General features: G+C 42.5%; 1 protein-coding gene and 1 long non-coding RNA gene across 9 annotated transcripts in view; both read right to left on the bottom strand.

The window, feature by feature from the left end:
- Window positions 1-288: 288 nt before the first annotated feature.
- Window positions 289-6,051, bottom strand: LOC118319772. 4 transcript variants are annotated; one of them, XR_004796092.2, is made up of 4 exons: window positions 5,650-6,051; window positions 4,939-5,080; window positions 2,514-2,579; window positions 289-1,412 (listed from the first exon to the last, which is right to left on the bottom strand). It is a non-coding gene; the product is annotated as an uncharacterized LOC118319772 (long non-coding RNA). The 4 variants fall into 4 exon arrangements; XR_004796093.2 differs by having other exon boundaries at window positions 2,452-2,579; XR_004796089.2 differs by having other exon boundaries at window positions 2,514-2,806.
- Window positions 6,052-8,291: 2,240 nt separating this feature from the next.
- The window catches only part of diaph2 (diaphanous-related formin 2), a 330,230-nt gene continuing 316,173 nt past the window's right edge, over window positions 8,292-22,348 (bottom strand). For all 5 annotated transcript variants that reach the window (XM_035649042.2, XM_035649041.2, XM_035649043.2 and 2 more), the window contains one exon: window positions 8,292-12,437. In XM_035649042.2, the coding sequence (XP_035504935.1) occupies window positions 12,373-12,437 (65 nt within the window). In that variant the 3' untranslated portion in view covers window positions 8,292-12,372. The remainder of the gene's footprint in view (window positions 12,438-22,348) is intronic.

The following is a 22,348-nucleotide window of genomic DNA, read 5'->3' on the forward strand; positions in this document are numbered from 1 at the left end:
ACAGAGGAAAAGAGCCAGAAGTGGAGACGTGTTGTCATACAGTGTCTGTGTCAGGGGGCAAGGCAGTGTTGTCAGAGTCACCTGCATGCTGACACGCTGTGTGGACACTTGGTCGCATTACTGAGTTGTCACTCAGCGTGTGAGTGAGTGAGTCATCTTCGACACCCAAGCTCATTGAGAAAGTATCCTAATGTGTGAAACTAGTACTTAAGCAACGAAACGCTGACCAACAGGAAATTAACCAACAGTTTTGACGATTGATCGCTCAAGTCAATAATGAAATAAAAGGTCATTTTAGGATTTACTGGTTTTCTCAGTTTTATAACATTGTTAAATCAATAATAAAAGTCCAGCAAAAATGTCATATTCTTATTACATCCTTACATAGATCATTCATTCACTTGGAGTGGAATCAGATTTCGGATGATGTGATCGCATTGTGTTATTACTTTACAAGATTATGTTGCCGACATTCAAAACTAATAAAAATAAATTAAGAGAACAAAAATGTCATTGTACATTAGCTCACTAAACGGCGTTGTAACAGAACATCGTCACTGCTGAACATCAGTTAAGGTTTTCTATGTGATTTTCAGGATATCACCTTGCATTGTTTGATATTAGTGCTTACAGAGCCGGAAGTTCAATACCAGTGCCAAAGGAAAGTTTTTTAAAAAACTATACTTAAATTAGTATTTTTTTTACAAAACCCTAAAAAAAATAGAAGCAGAACTCATATTTCTCAGATTTTAAATATTTAGAAGAATTTTTGATACTTGATTAGGACATGTTGTAAGGAGGTTAATCCTTTAATAAATAAAATCTGATTTATATTGTGATTCTTTAGTTTTACAACATCTACTTTTCCTTTTTTCCATCTTGTGTCCCAGACCTCAAACTGCGGATCGTTGTATTATGACAAACAGTGTACTGGATTTTCTTTCTCATAAAAGATTTACCAAGCCAGAATTACTCAGTTTCCTGACGTGTTTCTGACCCCTGGCAATCACTTGGAATAGTTAGACTCAGGCAGGAATGTGTATCATGGCACCACATGCTTATCAGCATGTCCACGTGTGCACTAGAGATAGGAACAAAGCAGGGACGTGCTTAGAAGAATAATCCTGCAATGGGCTACTTGTGTAAAAAATTAAATAAAAATTATCATGGAATAGTGAAGGAATGAACTTCTTCACCTTCTCTTTCTCGGCTTGTTTAGCTTCCTTCACACTGACATGGCAGTTTAGTGTTTAACAACATGCTAAAGGTTCATCTGCAGGTTATAGCGACTCCTGTTCATCCCCGCTCTCCTCCACAGCTGAGTAGCAAAAGTCTCTCCTGAGTGAAATCATGCGTCTCCTGCTCGCCTTCATCTCTGATGGCCATTCCTCGATCTCCGCGGCCATTATTTGCTGCTGGGCACAACACAGATTGAAAAGTCTGCTTTGTTTGTACACTTTAAACCTTTCAATACAAAATGAGTTGTTATGTTTCAACTAGAGCATTATTAATAATCTTGGTTTAAGATGCAGAGCTGGAAAAAAATAACTGTTAGAAAAGGCCTGAATGGAATGCCCTCTATATTTTATGAGTGTTTGTGTTGTTGTGTGTGTGTTTGTGTGCGCGCGCACGCGTGCGCTGTTCATGCATCTAAGTTTGTATTTGTGGGGTCAACCCTTTTATCCTCTTCTTTCAGGAAAGAGTGCGTGAGTGTTTGTGTGTTTCTGCATTCTCCGCAGGGACTATTTCAGTTGAGGGCAAAGAACACAGAGAAACTTTGAAAGAGCTTTTATGTACTTTTGAGTGAAATGATCCTGAGGAAGGCTTTATACTTTTTATTCAGGCTCCCACATCCAGAAGGGCACTCACTCAATTACCAAGCTCCCTTCCTCCCTTTTCTGCATCCATCAATCCCTCCTCTATTCTTGGGCCTGCATCTGTGTTGTTTTGGAGGCATTGCCATGGGCTAAGAGCATGAGCTTAGTAGTAGAGCAATGTAGGGCATGTCAGTGAGGATACAGTGAGTCAGCCATTTGTGGCCCCTTTTTGGCCAAATGGTACGACTTCAAAAGACCATGCAACCCTGAATATGACAACACATTTGGTTACTAATCTTGCTCATGTTGACTGTTTTTGAAGAAAAGTTTATTGGCCTCATACTTTTTTTTTCCCTGGATGATTATTTTTTGAATTTGTTCAAAAAGAACCCAAATAAACCTTCCTTTGATATCACACATTGGCTTGGGTAAAAAAGGGCATATACCGATAAAGCTGATAGTGTATGACAAGCTAAGTGAATGAGAGGTAAACTCATTCTGTCGCACTCACTTTCACATCTCCGTTCTCTTTTAACTGCAGCCTTGTCACTCAGTAGCCTGAGAGGTAAGACCTCACACAAGTTTGACAGATGAAAGTCTCCTCACTTCATTGCTGTTTGACATTTTTACCTACCAGAAAAGTTTCAGCCTCTCTACTCCCTTTTCTTTCTCGCATTCCATCTCACAAACACTCACATATATGCTCCCTTCAATGTGTGTCCGTCTTCTTTCCCCCTGTCCATCTGCCAGGTAAAATGGAGCCTGAGACAAAAGGACACGGAGGCTAACTCAGTGATCTGAATCAAATGGCAAGAGGAAGAGGCTCGTAGAGGAAAAGAGGAGTGATGGGTGCCAGAGAGGGAAACACAGAAGACGTGGGAGACGGAGGTTGGATGGTGAAGGCAGGCATGAGGGGCTGGATGTGAATTTTTTCTGACAGGTTGAAGTCTCCTCTGAGCTGACCCTCTCCCTGCTGGGAGCCATGTCTCCTGGATGAGGGTGGGTGAGGCAGGAGGGAGAAAAAGAAATATGAGGAGCAATGAACTGTGATCATGGAAATGCCATGCTGAATGCAGCAGCATCAAGAGGAAGGAGGCAGGGTATTAATTTGACCCAGAACCAGAGCAGAATCTCTTCCAGGAACACGTCAGTGTTAAATTGTCCTGTGTAGGTTAAAACCACCATCAGTCAGTGTCAAGTTGTATTATTACACGACAACACTTGAAGCATAGCGACAGTGAAGACATATTTGCTGTCAGGGTCATTTTAAAAATTCCATGTACTGAAAAAAAAAAGTGTATTGATTAGTGAGTGGTAACACTCTGCCAGGGCAGGCTGGACAAACACAGTGACAAGTGACTTCCAGAGACTCCAGAGGGTTGAGCCAAAAAACACACAAAAACCCCACAAGATAAAGAGGAAGGATCATTTGTCTGAATGTCTTGGGGAGATGTCTGTAAGCAGACAAGAGGGTTTTAGTCACAGGGTTGGTGAACATAGATCTCACATCCGACTGTGTACAGAGAAAAGCAAACACGTCAACACGTACGTCAATACATGAATGTCAATTCATTCCAGGGCTGAATTAAAAAAATTTTGTTAGTGCATTTTTCAGCAGTTCTTTGCTTCATGTCTTTGTGAAAGGTTTTGGCCAAATAGAACAAGCAGCTCGAAGAAATCACCTTGGCCCCTGTTAACTGGTGATGATGTGTTTTAAGATTGAAGAAAAAAAAATAATCGACGATGATGATGAAAATAACTGGTGCATCTTTTATTCACCAGAGAGCTGAGGGTGAACAGACTTCACAACAAACACTGCCTGTGTTGCTTGCGTTGGTGTGACATGTGCAGAGGTCTTGGGTTTTCATTTTGGTACCCATGTTAACTGCATAGAGGCCAACCCTGTGTGAGACATTGTGGGTCCCATCATGCATGCTATCATGCTCATAATACTGACCAGCTGATGAGTTTTGCAATTTTGACTGCAGTAATTAGTATGTTTTTACCAAAATTCAATGTGCTCTACCAAATGGGATTCTGGTTGGCTATGTCAGCTTTCACAACAAAATAAAATCACATTAACGGAATGAGCGCCATCTTGAGTTCTCACTCAACTTCATTACATATATTTATTTTAAACAGCAAGCATAAAAACCTAATAAAAGTCAAATGCTGGATCGTATGGTGCCAGTGCTTTGTTTAATTTTAAAAGTTGACCGACCCTGGCATCATTACTTCTGCAATAATTGTGGGACAAGGGCTCTTCTAAACTATGACAAACTGTTACCTCTCTGTCTGTCTGTCTGTCTGTCTCTCTCTCTCTCATGCTCTCTTCTCTTTCACCTCTCCTGTAGCTCTTTTTGTCTCACACTCTCCATCTCTCTCCTGTTCTCAATGTAATCAACGCATTCCAACCAAAATCTATCTACATTCCTATTCTCGGTGTATTGATCAGATCATTAACACATCTTATTTATAAATGAATTTTATACATAGACTTAACTAGTTATCTGAACACATCAACCAAAATTAAGCCAAGTATCTAAACCATTACTGCCTCATTCCTTCCCGTAGGGGCTAAATAGTCATCACCGTTCATTACTCCATATGGGTTGACAGTCTCACAAAGCAGCAACACCAGCTACAAGGCAAATACTCAACAAACAAATTAATTCATCTGTATTTTCTTGCCATTAATTACTTGCTGCAGTGAAATCAGTAGATTCTGTTAACATCAATCTAACCTCATCAGTTTCTTAGTTGAGCTCCTGCTGATCTCTTTCTCTCTCTTTTGTATCTGTTAACATTGTCTCTCTGTCTCTTCCATCTCACACTGCCTTGGAGTCTTATTTATGATGGTTAACATACTGTGAGTACATTATTTATGATGGTTAACATACTATGACTACATGTAAAGAGGGAACCACATCTTTTCATAAATTCTGTGCCTTGTGACAAAACATTTTCACAATTGTAGCGGCGTCAACTTTCCAACTTTACTACTGTGGCAGGATTGACTGGCCTCTGCCAGGTATGGTTAACAGCGATGCGTACTTTCAAAGTGATTTATTCAATTAATAAACTAAGGGGAAATAAAATGAGTGCACTCAGAAGGTCCTACCACTCTTCTCCTGATGGAATGTTGATGTAGACGACGCCTTGCTGAAGGTGGGATGGCAACCGGGATGAAGATGGATGAAGATGGATGAAGATGGATGACAGCGGATGGATGAGGACTGACGACGGGGTAAAAAAAAAACAGCCTACACAAATGTGCAGGAGAATTCATTTACTAAATGTCCATTTAGATGCATTTCGATAAATTCACTCGTCTACAATGTCCATTTTACTTTGACATGAACTCATAACAAACTGTAGCCCCACTGTAACACATCTCACAGCATATTACAACAATTGGAATTTAACGTATACATTTTAGCATTAAACACATCATTTCCCTCAGCCAACAGCTGATTACATACATGTCAGAGCCGTGCAAAACACTGCTGCTAACACGGCTCGATGACTTACATGAAGCTAAGCTACATGAACATGTATGCTAGCCTCGTGGCACACACGTGCGTCACGCCCAGTGATTATCGGTCACCTCACACACAGACAGTAAATTACTAAATGAACGACTTCACAGGATTTATAAAACACACAAAGTTAATTTTAAACTCTTCAAAATCCTATCCCGACGTGTCTTGACAGAGTACCAGGCTCTTCGCTAAGTTGTTGTTGTTGTTGTTTTTTTAACTGCGTGCCTCACTTTGCTAGCGCAGTTAGCATGCTAGCTAGAGCAACACATTAAGTAGCAGCCACAACTCACCGCGAATTCAATCGTCTGCAGTTGTGAGTGGTCCAAAGAAGTTGCAGCCCTTCAGTCGGTTCTTCTCCTCCAATGTCTAATCTGAGAGTCAACTCTTTTATTGATGACTTAGTTTATTTCAAGCTAAACTCTAATTTCTTTCTCCAGCATCCACACGCACCGAGCGGCAGGCCAGAGGGGAAACAAAGATAGTTGTCCAGGTGAGATGATCACTCACCCGCACCTTTCGCGTACTGAAGCAGAGTAAGAAAACTAGCCACCTTACTTAAAGGGACAGTTACATAGTAGCCGCCTGGAGTTCGACTTTAGGTTTGGGAAGTTTTCTTTCTCTCAGAATTCTAGGAGCTCATTTCATTTACTCTGGCTGACTACAGTCTGGATCCCGTCCATTGGAAAGTGATTTTCCCACTGGCAGACATCTCATAGAAACAGACTTATTTTTGCAACCAGTGCAGTCGCCCTCTGCTGGTGATTCCAGATAATACAGAATTCAGGCACTTCTGTAGTGGCTTCATTTTCCACACCCGGTGACTACGTCCATTTTTATCATGGTCACTGGGAACAACTGGCAGCAAGTCGTGAGTAATGGCACCATGTCCTGTCATGAATACATTCATGCATTCATTCCACAAACGACAAAGGAGATGTAAAGAAAAGACCAAGTTTAATGAAAATCCTTATCTTGAAGATACAGTGACTGGTGCAACATAGTTGTAGATGGTCATGTTATTTGACATACTTGCCTTCAGACAGCACTGAGCTGTTTAACGCACACACTCACACACACACACCTGCCGAGAATTACACAAGGAATTTCTTCCACAGACATATTTATCAAGACGTCCATTCAGCCTGAACACACACGCTCGTGCATTTATTAAACCCTCCTGTTTAAGTGCAAATCTCTGCTTGAATAAGATTTCTGCTCCGACAGAATTGGCTCAGGTAAGGAGAGGGATCGTTACTGTCCGCTTTGTCTCATCTACATAATGTTTGTGTATTCTCGAGTAGGTGGAACTGCAAAATGAAACATAATTATGTTCTACTCCCGCTGACAACTGATCAGTCACCAGACACAACTGTGCATAGTGTGAAGAAAGAGGGTGGGGAGAGAAAATAGAACTTGTGTGGGCCTGGCTCATCCCTCACACTCTGACAAGGCTACTTACCTGGAGGTTGTAAAAATAAAAATAAAAACAGGATGAAATAAAAAAAATAATATCTGCCACGCACACACAACTGTACCCCTAAGCTCATTAAACAAACACGCTTCCTGTACCTCATTCCTACTCCTACCATCCCAACGTTAAGACAGATATCTCACCTTTGGTACCAAGTGCAATTACACCAGACCAGACAAATATAGCATGGGGGGGGGGGGGGGTATTATCTTTCTGAAACACCTGGGAAGTCAAGCAGATGAAAAAGCTGCCCCTTCTTTTAAGCCGCGATGCTGGACTAGGTTGGCCTCTTTCAGCATGTTTACCCGGCAGCCAAGTACAAATTAACCTGCTAAGATCAACAATAAACCTAATTAGAGTTGTGTTCTACAGCACACATCTCTAAACACAGCTTGTTGAGAGATGAATCTCCATCTGTCTGGCTGCACACACTGAGGGGAGGAGAGACTCCGAGAAGATCAGTCCTGAGATCCACAAAATGAAGCTTTGTGTTTGTGTGTGGGTGTTTGTGTGTGACAGAGAGGCCCTCTGTGGCCACAGGGTTACTTCCCCATGTCAGCCCTTATTTTATGATGTCGTGCAGTGGCAGGGAAGTGGGACATGGCACAAGCACGGAGAACATGCCATTGGATTTGAGCATGTTTTTGCAGGGTGGGGGAGTGTAACGCTAAGGGGCTCGGACAGGAACAGCTCTGCCCTGCCATTTGACGCTCACTCCTGGGACTCACACAGCCAGACAGGGAGGAACACCAGTGTGGACACAGGAGAGTCAATACATCTTACAGTCAGGTGCGTGCGCACGCACGTGCACACACGTGTTTTGCGTCATCAAAATAAAAAAAGCTTTCAAATTTTTATTTGAAGAGAAAACAACACAACACAAAGCATGCAAAATTTATTTCAAACCCAGGTAGCCTATAATAGAATCATACACAAAGCTTGTTTTTATGAATGTCAACAAAAAATGAGACAGAGAAAATATCTCCCAGGTTATTGTATTAAATCCATCTGTATCAAATAATAAACAAATTATTGAATTTCCATGCAGCCTTTCCTTGTCTTCCTACTTGGGCGGAGACAATTTGTAGCCACACAGAAGATTTCAAGGCCTGAAATAATGATTAAAAAGGGCAATTTTTCTGGATATGTATTTTCTGACTCTGTAGTAATTTCCCTAAGCTGCCGTTGGACATGACAGCATTATCACTTTTCCTGTGACACTGTACAAAATAAAGCAGTGGGGACACCAAGGTCCAAATACGTTGCTTTTATGGGTAGAAGCTGTCCCATTCATCATGTGCTAACACCTGGAGCTTTCTATAATCCCTGTCCGTGAGCCCGGGGCGGGTCTCCTCTGCCCCAAAACACAAGTGAAAACTTGAAAATGAAGTGTTGATAGAGAAACATTCTAATACTTCAGATGTGTTAATAAGTTGATGGAAGACAACAACACAAAGCATCTTTCAGAAATAAGTTTATATAACAAAGGGGTTATTATTTAGTATCATATTCCATGAAAGGACAGTGTGCATAACCATTTTTTCATGTTCTTAAGGATACAAATAAACTTAAAATGTTACAAATATAAATGTTTCTTAAGACAATAAAACACAACTCAACGACAACATGGAAGGTAGGCAGGGATATGGCAGCTTACACATTGTGGTCAGACAGGGTTTGTCAACAGTTGTGTGAGTTGTTTGTTGATTCAGCCATAATTGGTCTTCCACAAATCAATAGTAAGCACTAACAAACCAGGGAAGAGCTGGATATGTGGCAGCTGGGAACTGTTTACCGGAAGAAAATACTTTGCAAATAATTCCCTCTGTTAGTGGCATTGTCAGACATCTCGAGCAGTTCCTCCTCCGCCTGGGCAGAATATCGTGTGAGGGAAAGTGCACAGTCAGAGAGCATGAGTTACATTTGCAAACTTTCCTTTTGAGTTAAAGCGCTTGCCACTAGTCACCGACAGAATAGCACCTTAACAGGTTTTTTTTGATAAATCTTTCATACCCCTGCCTCCTCATTCTTACAACCACCATGAGAACAAGTCCTAACCTCTGTTTGTTAGTTACAAGCTACAAAGACGATGGGATGATCGGCCCGGGCACAGGGGCCCACACTCACATGATGGGAGAGTTCAGATGGTTTGATCTGAAACCCTCCTGCTATTTTCTATACGACACGTAACTCTGATTATCCTAGGAGATGAGGTGGAGGGGGAAAATACAACAATCACTTACATGACTGATGAGGCATGTTGTCATTGTAGAAGTTTCTCTTCGAATTGAAAGTTCACTAAGCTGGAGCCGCTTTTAAAAAGAAAAAAAAATTGGAACTCCGATGACATTCCAGCCATCTGGTCTATTGAATTGCACAAAGCAGCATTTTTTGATGCATTACTCACATTTACTTTGACGTCGCACCATTCAGATCAAACAATGATGGCTCATAGTGATCACTGTTTTGGAAAATCTGCAGGAACTTCTACAATGGCTAACACTGTCGCTCTAAACTCTAATCTTCCACAATGTAATCACTGCAAAATTCTTTAAAACTCCAAATAAATTACACCTCACAAAAAGATGTTTGAGTGTTTTAGATAAGAAACACCACAGGACTATCGTTTTTGTAATCACATCAAAATCTCATACTTTCAATGACAGTTCCTAATCAGATCAATATCTATTATATGATGGCGAGAATTAAATACAAATAAAAACGTGTTTTTTTTATGTCTGTACAATCTTTCTCATGGTTTCAGAGAGACCTGCACTCCCTTTAAAATCCCAAACAAAACAATAAAAATTTCTGTCATTGTCATGGTGTTTTCCCAAAAAACAAACAAACAAAAAGTGGCACGTGGGGTAAAAAAAAAATATCTCAAGTTGATTAAACAATAAAGAAAAAGTTTGCAGGCAAATGATTCAGGAGTAAATGTACACATCATCATCGTTAACCAGAAGCCACTGGTCGTTGTGTCATGAACAATTTCAGATCATAAGGGTGGAAAAACACCCTTCGTATCTGAGCAGACATTGTTGTTCACTGAGAACTGATATAAAATACTAGAATGTGCAGAGGTGTGGCGGTGCAGAGGACAAAGGGCGATTAGAAAAAGGAGGTAACTGCCTTTGACGGCAAATCTCTATCTCTGCTGTGAACAACACCTCCCCAAAGCGCCCACCCGAGCAGAATCCCTTATGCGGAAACCTCATTCTCTCTATGCTTCCTCTGCAACTGCTCCGACCTTATATTCAGGGAATTATTGTCTTCTTAAATATGCAGATTTCTCTGAGCGTCGTGGATGCACCTTGAGCCGAGATGATGTGTAAAATTGCATTTTTTAAGAGGCGTGCGGGCTGGGAGGGAGGGGAGGCGTCACGAGACAGACACATGGCAGATTGTTTAAATGAAAAATCTCCATCTTTTCACTCCGGGAGTCAAAAGCCCACGGAATCCTATTTTGCCCGGGTTCCTGTTCCGATTACTGAGCTGGCACAGTGCACGCACACACTCGCATACATACACAAACACAAAAAGGCCTTGAGCAGAGTTATGGTTCTACTAAAGTAACTCACGTTATGGTGAAACGGGTCCCTGATGCCATTAGTGCCGGGGAATAGGAGGGTGTTTGGAGACTCACTTGCTAGGACGAGGATCGTCTTGTCTGCTGTCCCCCACAGTCGACTATTCCGGTCGTGCCCACTTCTCCGTGTGGATTCAGCGGTTGTTTTTTAGTAGCATCTGCTCACAGTTTAGGGCAGTTATGGGACGGGGCTGCCACTCAGCATGAATATATGAATAACTAGCTCACGTGAAAGAAATTGTGACAGCGGGTCCTTACAGAGGAACAAAGGCTCACAGCAAAAACTATTTGCTGCAGAAACACCGAGCGCTGGGGTTTTGTTTTGATGCTGAGAAGCTTCATCAGATGGAAGATGTTACTGAAAACAACTGAAGTCTCCCACCAGGAAACAGTCTTTAATAGAGTGTTAAAAACCCTTTAGTGTCGGAGCCATGGATTCCCTCAGTAGAGCTTCAATGCTCTTTTCCCCAAAGGGTTTCAAATCTATGAATAAAATAATTCCTGTGGTTCGTGTAGGCTTAAAAAAAATATGTCACAATCTGCTCCATATTCTAGAAATAAATATAATCAAATTGTCAATTTTAAAATTGTACAGTGGCTGCGTTTATATTTAATACACAAGCTGGAGGATATTACACATGTTTCTTTGTGAAATTATATGTGTTAATATGATACTATAAGTCTCAGTTTTAGATAAAATACTTTTTTTTTTAATTGAAAACCCAGTGGGGGAAAAAAAATATTGAAAATCTGCTGTGGAGAAGTGGAGCAAACTTTTATCCTCTGTAATTACTGGATAGCTTTTTTAAGTCTTCAATAAATAAAGAAATACATAGATTGAAATAGATTAGTAGTAGGAATGTTGTAATATGTTTTCTATAGTCAAACTTCGCCCAATTGAAACCTGTGCGACTGCAGGGAATGTCACAGAGTTCACGTCGGCTTCTCCGGGCAGTTATATGCATTTGGAAATATGTCAGTCTCTCATGTTAACAGCAAAAGCGACCTTGGGACAGAGATCAGCACCCGGAGGCACTGGTTAGATATTTCACAACTAAAAATAAAATGCATCTTGTCAAAATGGAGATTAGAGTTTCAAAATCCATGAGTCACATGCTCTGAAATCTCAGCGTACACGGGGGCCGGTTTCTCGTGGCCTTGCAGAAAAGGAAATAAAATGATTCATGTAGAGTCTTTCGTACATTTACAAGTAAAGCTTGTTTTGACGTTGAAGGAGGCATTAATGGGAACAAAATAAATAAAACTCCACTCCCTCTTCCGTTAAGAGTTCAATGCCTTCTCTGAGAAAACGTCGGCAGGTTGCAGGCCTGCTGACATGGGTGTTGAAGGAAGTGTGCGTGGTGTGTTCCTGTGCATGATACGCCTGCATGATGGTGCAAGTCCTTCTTGGCGCAACGTTCAACACACTTTACTTTTCATGTCAAAAACTCTGTGACCAGTAGCATACTGATTACAAAGGATTCAAATAGAAGCTTGTGATTTGCATGAGAATCAAAATGTAAATTTCAAGCAACGAAAAACTTTCATTTCAAACAGCAGCCGCATGTGAAATTGTTCACTTTATGAATCAAACCAGCTACGGAGGACGTGAACATTTAGAGTGAAGGAGTATTGAATAAATATATGATGTGTCAGATGAATGGTATTAAAATCAAATGCCTGTGTGAGTTACTATATAGATCCTTCAGTTCGATGTGGCTTCTTTAGGCTTTTTTGCTCCAAACTTGGCGCCGACCGTCTATCTGATTGCTCGTGTGTGTGTGTTTGTGTGTGTGTGTGTGTGTGTGTGTGTGTGTGTGTGTGTGTGTGTGAGTGTGTGTGTGTGTGCGTGCCACAGTGAGGGTGGTCTGTTTCTCCCTCAGACATCTTCAGGCTCTCCACCTCGCAGGCCTCTTTGGCACTTATCTAGCGTCCTGTGGTAGGCGCGGGCGATCATCGAGCTTGGTGATTTGCGTTGTGGCGTGAACGAGACCTTTCCAGGACTGCGCGGCGGTTGTCTGTTCAGAGGAAGAAACAAAAAAGAAGAATCAAAAACCCGGGGAGTGAGACTGACAAAGAACAAGAAAGTGTTGTTACATTGATCCATACTGGCACACAGGAGCTCCACTAAATGAAAGACTGTATAGAGGAACTGAGGGAGGCAGAGAAAAGGAGACGGAGAGCGGCGGAGAAACAACATGAAGCAAATGCAGGCTGATTGAGAGCGGAGCAGCAGGGGAGGAGGGGGAAACAGAAGAAGCTGCTGGAGTGCAGGTGCTTTAGTCTGGTGTCATAGTAACTCCATTCAGCTTCTGAGCCTGACTTCCACTCGAGAGCCCCTCAACTATTCTCACATCAGATGCAGCATATGCACAGAACACAACGTGAACGCACACACCCAGGCACACACTCACGCAGTTGACTAAACAAGAGGGCGCAGGAGAACAATGTGACAAGATATATACATCAGGGTACACATAGAACACAGGAAGACAACAAGGCCTCGTTTATATGTTACAGTCAGGAAGCGTCTGAGATGAAAGGATGCAACAGGTTCGGATACCGGGAACCAAAATGAGCTGATGAAATCAAAGGTTAACTAGAACTCCAATACTCAGTCAAGCTGCAGGAAACACGGTCAACACCTCCCCTTCTGCTCCTGAACTATGTTTTTGTAAGTTTTTGTCACATCACAGTGAAGTAGACCTTTGACTCTTTGGATATGAAACATAATTTCCTCATCATTTCATACTACCTGGCATTTCGAGAGTCATTTTGTCACAATGAGCACATTCTTTCTTGATTCATGCCGCAAACATGTTTTGTTGAACCAGAGTAATCCCTGAACCTTTGACCACCAAATTCTCATCAGTTCATCCTTGAGTCCACATGAAGGTTTGGGCCAAATTTGAAAAAAAAAATCCTGGGATATCATGTTCACATACAGAATGTACATATGCAGAATAGGTCCATACATAATGCCTCCGGTAACGTCTCTGTTCAGCATGGAGTTAAAGTTTGAAGTAGCCACTGTTCACCCTGTGGCTACGAGTGACTCTGAGTGTTCCACTGCTGTGTTTGTGGTCAGGAAGCAGACAGAACCCACACTTTGGGTTCTGTCTGCTGCCAGTTCTATGACAGAGTCATACAAACACTGCCTCCCATGTCATCCAACCATGGCTGCCCAGAAATGCCCATGGCCCCAAGCGGGCAGCCAGGTGGCAGGTGGGGCTGGACAGAACCAGGAAGCATAGCCATGGACGGTGACTGCAGGCACACCCACACAGGACTCCCAGGTAATTCCAAGCATGCCGCCACCAATGTATCCATTAGTCAGTGCCAGCTGAAAGGTGCCAGGCGTCCCAGACTGGTCGTTGTTTAATGACACTTGCTTCATCCATCATGTCAGGTAATGAGCTGAGAGTGACTGTGATGGCTACGGACACACACACGACTGTACACAGACACAGACACAGAAACAAACACACACACACACACACACACACACACACACACACACACACACACACACACACACACACACACACACACACACACACACACACACACACACACACACACACACACACACACACACACACACACACACACAGACTTCCACGGTCACAGCAGAGAACGGAGAGCACCCCTCCTTTGGATTGGACACAAAGCATCATGCAGATGGTGCACAGGACGAGAGGGAGATAAGGGAGGGAGGGAAGGAACAGAACGAGCAAAAGGGAAGACATTGAAATGTAAAAAAAAATAAAAAATGAGTGAATGAAATTTCCTGGATTCTCTGCTCCTTTCAGTTTACCATACATGAAAACAAAAGTTCAGTTAGATGGAAGTATGTTGGGTGATCATTAGAGCTACCATGTTAAGGCTGTGAATCAAAGAAATGACTACATAACTATGCCCTTATTTTCATGTTGAGAGGATGTGATTCACAACTGTAAGCAGGACTTGGACAAAGCAAGCATTCATGTTACACAAAAAGAAAGAAAAAAAGGGGAACCAAATTGAAAAGATAAATAAAGGCCCATCCACTTTCTATCACTGCTATTTGCAAGCCCAATCGCTGTAAGCTCATTTCTGACCAAGCGGTCCTCGTCAACCTTCCCTCTGTCAGAGGAGCATTGTAAACAGAGCTGGGTGAACACAGAGCCACTGTCTCCAATGTGGGCTCATCTTCGGCTACATTAAATACTGTAAATGGGGACGGGAGAAGAAAAGAGGACAATACAAACAAGGTCATGAATGAATTCAGAGACGAGTAAAAATCATGAAAGGAAAACTGGAGCAGTCCACGGACATTCGTAAAAATCACAACTTACTGGGGGTTGGAATACAGGCTGCACAAATACAACATATACTTCATGAACTCAAAGTTCAACCTTCATAGTGATTCAAAGAACCCGTGTATTGATACTAGTATTAGCAGAGTGCATTTGACCAGAGGACACAACTGCTTGCTTTAATATTTGAAGAGGCCTCTTTATTCCATGTTGTGTAAACTGAAGACAATGGAGACTATTAGTGGGACCATTTGTTGGAACCCTACAGGAGCAATGATGAGCTGTAGTGGGATGTTTGTGGAACTACAAACGAAGAAGACCCTTTGGGGGGGATGTGTCTTACCTAATTGTCTGAACAGGACATTTTAAGTCAAAGACTTCACAAAGAAGAAAGAAAATCGTTGAGGAAAATGCATCTCCCATCTGAGGATCCACCAGTGGAGTGGAGAGCAATTGGCTTCTCATAAAGACTTTTCTGTTCCTGTCTTCAGGTGCATAAAAGCCCATCTTTCCCCACCCCTGATCAATCTATCACAACAATTGAACAAACAGCAGCCATTTCTACTGGGAGAGCAAAAGTACTACGACTAACCTCTGCTGAATTGAATTCTTCAAGTACACATTCACACAGAGGAAACAAAGTTAGACTGGGGAAGAGGAGAGATCCACACAAAAGACACACTCTACTTTTTTTTTTGTTGAGGACTGATTGCAACTCTTTCTACTTGCGTTGGCTTTGATGGCTTTTTTACCTGCTTCTCCCAGAGGTGACATCTTTCCGAGTAACAGTAGGCACGAAACACAGAGGAGCAAGAGAACAGGAGGAGACATTGATAAAAGAATTACAGGCATTCCATATTACAGCAGGGAGATGTTGGCATATCAAAACTTAATTAAACGTTGGCTGGCACTGTTTCTCAAAATGTTACTAAATACACCAAGGGTTTCGGTGAGGGAGGGGACTGACACACACACACACACACACACACACACACACACACACACACACACGGCAACACAATGTTGCTTAAGTGTTCAGTGGTGCGAGGAGAGATGGCTTGGTGTATTGCTTTGAGAAAATCAGACACACACGTGCACACACACACACACACACACACACACACACACACACACACACACACACACACACACACACACACACACACACACACACACAGACACACACACACACCCTCTGTTGCTAACACACACAAGCATATTGTTGCATGTACATCATGATGATCCCTGCCACAAGGGAGAGGCACTGAAGAAGACGAGGGTAACGGGAGGAGGAGAGGATGCCAAGATTACTGAACGGCTAAAGCGGAGGCCTTAAGATTGGCACCGTCCACTCCAACCCTCTCCAGTGAGACGTCATTTGACGTTATGATAGACGACAGAGCTGCAGTTTCCCTGATGGATTCCCCCAAAAGAGATTAAATATCATCATGATTTTTCCGTCACTGTCATCTTATGGTCATGGCTAATTGTGTAGGATTACATCACGATGGCGCTCTACGATGCGCAAGAGAAGGAGAAGCTGCCCGTCATCGATCACACACTTCCAGCGTGGGATACTTTTTGAGAAATTACCTCTCAGTGGACAGCCAGTGTAAACAGGAAGTCTTTTGGAAAGGATTACACTATGTTAGTTAAATATCATCTGGGCAGCGTCAGACACTGGGCCAACATCTAAACACGGCAGTCGCATTCATCAAGGCCACAACAACAAGGTCAGGTTCGCACACTCACAAATCATGTGTGTAAATAGCTGCAGACGACAAACAGGATGCATCATAATGAAGGAGTGGAGCTGCATCTATTGTAGAACACGCTCAGGTTTCAGTTTTTTAGGGACACCTCGCTAAAACTGATTCAGGCAACGGTCCTTCATTGAATCCTGGTTGTAATGTTCAGTAAGTGTGGAAACTGTTTTAGAAATATTTTGTGATAGTTTTGGAGATAGCAGTTTGTGGTGCTGTTGAATTTTATATTGCTACATGGACATGTGTTTTAAACAATTATATATTTCTTCGCCCATTCTTATTAATGAGGGCAGACTATAAATAATGTCTCTGTACAAATAAGTACAGTTCAAAAACAGCACAAACTACATCCGACAAAATGATCATGAAGTCGAATCAACACCTGTAAACAATTTCCATAAAGCTGAACATTATAACTTTCATGAAGGGAGGGTTCATTACAGCACTTATGGGAAAGACCGCATACTGTATATTTCATATTTCTGATAAACTGCGAGCTGATTGTGTCTTCCTGAATTGACTCTTTTTTCCGTCACATGATATATCTGTCACGTCACTGCTTCTCTCGGCTCTTCGTAGTTTGATGAGATAAAACACAAACAATGAGATTAAATCTCTGCTCGCTGCACGTCAACGTGTTGTGTCTCCTTCTGTGTCAGAGGGCCGGGCATCTGCAGCACTGACCACAGCCCCAGCCGCAACCCTTATATCCCCCCTTTTCATCTACTACACCTCCCCCTCCCCCCTCTGCCTGCCTCCCAGCTACAGAGTAATGGAACTCCCTACACAGAAACAAGATACGCTGTATAAATGGGATGCAGAGGGAGAGAAGCTATTTCTTCCTACTGAAAGTTATTGCCTGGGTATCGCAAAACTACAGTCGTGGCAAACACAGGCCCTCGTTCACTGGTAAGAGTAATCACCCCAAACAAGTTGCAGGGGAGGGGAAAATAGTGCCACTGAAGGGATGAGGTGAGTTCTGTGGTAGAAAGATGGAAAAGAAGGGGGGGAGGGGGGTCAAAGAAGAAAGAGTGTCAGTGACCCTTTTCTATTTGATGTTTATGGATTCATAACAAGCAGCTGAAACGTACAAACCAATACTATATATTGAAGAGTGACGATTAAAAGCCAAACATGCTGCGATATATATAATATATATCAGGGTCATTGTTTTATGTTTTAGTTACGTTTTTCTACAGATGGGATTTTCAAAGGAGAGCAGAAATAAGATCGTCTTCACGCAGATGTTGTGTTGCCTTGTATCTAATATTAGTGTTTTTTAATCTGCTGCAACAAGACACTGCTCACCGTAGCTCGGACCAAACAAAAGGGTTGAAAAAAACCCAACTATATTTGTCATAAGTTTTGTAATTGATATATTGAACAGAGCTTTTTAGCGTTTCATCGTGGTGTTAAGGGATTCGTTGACTTTTTTCCCCCTTTTAATCATGTTTGAGTAATTTACTTCATTGACATATTCAGACTCCGATTGTGCCTTGACAACATTTTCATTTATTGATTTTCTGTTTGTCCCAGAATGACTTTCAAATTTTCACTGGGTAATCAATGTCAGCTTACATACCTGTATACACTTTGCTTACCAAGCCAGTCTGTGTCTGCAGTCCTCACAGTCCCAACGCAAAACTGTTATTTCTGGTTTCTCCGTCTGGTTTAACTGTACGATCAGTGAGTATCACCTAAATGACACCAACGAGGGGTTGTACAAACGCCAGGGAACATGAAACTGAAGGGGCTTAAAACATGAGGTGTATTTTGTTTCGCACACCGGAGCAGACAGCGGTGATCAGAATGGCATGTTGAAAAGGGAATACGGCTTCTCTCTCCCTTCCACACTTCTTTTTCTTTCCGTCTCCCTTTTTGTTCATTCGTCTTCTCTTGCGCTCTTACTCCCTGGCATGACCTCCCAGGTTCAGTGAAAGAAACCGTCCAGTTGTGATGTCTAAACACCCAGGAAGCAGCCACAACAATGTAAACATTTTAATAATGGCTTTCAACTTTCGATGGACACCAAATCTCACAGTATTCAGATTTGACATGCATGTATACAAGTCCGTGTTCCTGCTTGACAGTTTGTATACGGAATGTGGAGGCAAAGTGAGTTTAACTGACAGTCTGTTGAGATAAGCCGTAACGAGGAGCGGTTCTCACAGAGCAGGTTGGTCATAACACATGCAATTGGTTTTGACAGTGCTGGGATGTGGTTAATCTTACCATGCCTCTATCACCACTCTATCTCAGTGGGTACTGGGATGTGCATGCTTGCCAATACTGGTGACTAGCCCAGATAGTGAATACAGCTATTCTTTCCCCCAACGGCCTCTCACGACTTTCCCTCCCTGGATTCCATTTAAGTTCCAGACTCCTTTTGACAAAAAACTGGGCTGTGCACCATCACTCAAAGGAATGGCACCGGGGCTACTGGCCATGCGTACAACGTTTTCCCATATTGCAACATGCCCCATCTCTCCTCTCGCTGCGGTTATCGTCAAGCTTACTGCATTACTGCAGACTATCTCTCTGCAAGGTTTACACATAGACACAGCAGAAAATGCACACACATCCAGGGACAACCCCTTAACAGTCCCACCTCGCGTAGCTTGGACTTAACGTTATGCCTCCCGACTGCTCGGCACAACATATGTTTCAGGAGACTAGGAAGACGCTGCACATGTTCATATTCAAACGCTTATTTTCAGAGGGAAGAAAAGTACTAGTTTATCTCCTCTGCAGGGAAGATGCGACAGGTCTCTACCAGGGACAGAACAACAGGAGAGAAGGAAACAGATTTTGCCTCTTTGTGCCTGTAAAAACTGCATGTCCTAGATGAACTTTAAGCTCTGCATGAATCCATGTGTGGTAATCTAAAAAAAAAAATAAAAAAAATTGTATCAAATAAAAATCCATCATTCTCCTTACAGCTCAGCAAACATTTGTTATATTTTTGACTGGAAACAACAAGTCTGACAGACTACTGGAAGCGCCGATTCCTCACTGGGCCCCACAGGTTCAGAAATCTCCTTAAAATATCTCTGCTGGACTTGAATCCTCAGTCACGGAACAATGCATCCTGACATTCTGGGATGCAGCGGAGGCACACACAGCTCAAATGAACAGTTATATGAAAACACTTTTTGCCATCGATTAGCGCCTGAGGCAAAACTCCCATTCATGATTGTCCTCTCAGCAGTCAAGTTTCAAGAGGCAGGCTTTACCCTAAGAATAACCAGGACAGAAAACAAATATCCTCCAGAGTGAATTCCAGAAACTGCTAAGCGTTGCCCACCTGTTTCGCCTGCTGTTTGAGTTTACTTTACACTTTGCCATTATCTCCTTTCTTTGACTCAGTACTGAAGTACAGTGTGGTTTAGTCTGGTGGTACGTTATGTGCAATGCAGGGAATAAGAGCATTTTCAGTAAATTTTAAAAAAATTATATTCTGCCATCCCATTGCTGCAAATAATGATTATTTCCATAATAAATCAAACTGCCAGAAACTTTCTATGATTAATTGTTTGGTTCTATAAGACATCAAAAAACGCTGTAAAGTGCCTATCACGATATCCAGTCCCGGCCAACAGCCCAAAAGAGCAATTTATTCAATTTACAATATTGCGAGACCAAGTAAAGCATTAAACCTTCATAATTCACAAACTGCGACCGTCGGATGTTTGTCAATTTGTAATGAAAAATTATGTAAACAAATAATCTGTTAGTTAGCTAATAGTTTCAAAAGTAGATTTTTTTTTGTGCGCAGTAGATTTGGTGCATGTAATATTGGTGTCATAATATACCCAGTACACTGAGGTTTGTGATTTGGGGCTTCACCAGCAGCCCGGGACTATGACCACAAGGCATGCAGGAGCCATGGGGAGCACAGATGGGGCCTGTTTCACTAGCCTGTGTTTCACAGGCCTGAGCCAGCAGAGAGAGTAATCCATCAGGCCAAGGCTCTCTGGTGCCTAGGGGGGGCGGTCACTGATCCTATAAGACTGATTCGGCCTCTATGGGAGGCCAGACCCCCTGACTACATGGACATCAGTGTCTGGCCTGCTCCATTGAGGCTTGATCTGAACTGGACCACGCCAAAGCAGTGACCTGCTTCTGTTTGGATTCTGTGCAGGGAGCTATCTAGATCACAGGGAACAGTCTGCACTGAACATGTTGTGTGAACTCAGAGAACATACAATGAAAACTTTTATATTTTACATTTTCCCAAAACTAATTTAGCAAACAACTCAGGTATTAAAAATGGGTCATTGAATATACCATAACCTAACTTTTCATAACCTCAGTCCATACATTTGTCAACCCTGACACTGCCATAACCACAGTCTGCTGTAATTAAATGGGACTGCAGTTAACACAATGTAAAAGTTTAGATGAAGTGACAGGAATCTAATTACTTTGTCCAGTGGTCTTATGAGCTGACGAGCTCGGAGACAGAATCAACCAGAGAGGCTGGAACCCGCGGCAGCCAAGGCGAGCCACATGATTGACAGGTGAATGAGTAGACAGAGAGATAGTTAGACAAATGGAAGCTAAGATATAGTTTGACAGACAGATGGGAGCGTAAATGGATGGTTTGGCAGCATGATAAGGTAAATAGGCTGATGGATCACCATACAAATGTGGGAGGAGGAAGGAAGAAAATAAAAAGGAAAGAAAAGAGAAGAATGCTCGCCTGCAGACAACAAAAGATAGGAAGCCAGATAGCCTGATAAACACAGATGGATTGGGTTGATACACAGGGAGGTGGGGCGAGATCGATAGATTGTTTTATTCTATTTGCTTGGCAAACTGGAGATTTGATGTGGCTGGTATCAAGGCAATCTGTTTCTGACGTCGCCAGGCGTGACTGTTACAGATGGTGAGATAGCGACACATCTCAATCTCTGGCTCAGTGCAGTCGATCTCAGCTGTAGTACTGGCACCACCTTCAGCGATGTCATCACGTCTCAGCGCTATCGAACGACAACGTATCGTTTTCTATAAATATCTACGCCCCCCCCACACAATTTCACTTGAGGTGGGGGTCTAATTTAGTCATGCTTAATCCCAAGTAAGGACGTCCTGATGTGTTTACCTCTGGCACTGGGAGAAGAGGGACTGGGTGCCTCAAAATGGAGAAAGGGAAGGATTCTGTGGTCCTACTCAGATTTGAGCAAAAACAAAATGGATACCCTGACAACCCGACGCCTCATTACTGCCGCTTGCGTTTATCATGTCAAAATGGAAGACAAGGGTATGTGAAGTTTAGAGGCAAGGGCTCTCCTAGTTAGAAAGGTGGCTTCTCTCCGTGGCTGCTTGAGGGACATGGGGGTGCACTGCAGCAGCCTTGATGAGTGTTTCAGGGCTTATAATAGACAGGAAAGGCCCAGAAAGCATGCCCTTTAGAGGTGCAGCATCTCTCACCGCCTGACAGCTTACAGGGCTTAGGCTCCACAATGACACCTTCACAGTGCGCTCGAGATGACACACAAAAACACACGCTCACAGGTGCATAATGTTCAGACGCGTATCGGAAGAAACACAAATAAGTTTGGCAGCACACACAAGTATAAACACAAACATAGTGCACTTACACACGGGCGCACACACTCACGGTTATGCACACACACACACACACTCACTGATCCGTTTGGATGTGGTGATAATGCCTGACGAGCAGAATCTCAGCATCCTGCCGACAGTATTAATACTCAAAAAAACAAGCCGGGCTAAAAAAAAAAAACATCCCGCATTCACTCCATGAACAAACATCTGTTTGTGCCATGTTAAGGAAGCAGTGCAACTCCTTCACTGCAAACAAAAAATATAGCTAAAGCCCCGCATCTCTAGGAATAG

This window comes from Scophthalmus maximus, chromosome 9 (genome assembly GCF_022379125.1).
Source record: "Scophthalmus maximus strain ysfricsl-2021 chromosome 9, ASM2237912v1, whole genome shotgun sequence".
NCBI lineage: Eukaryota > Metazoa > Chordata > Actinopteri > Pleuronectiformes > Scophthalmidae > Scophthalmus > Scophthalmus maximus.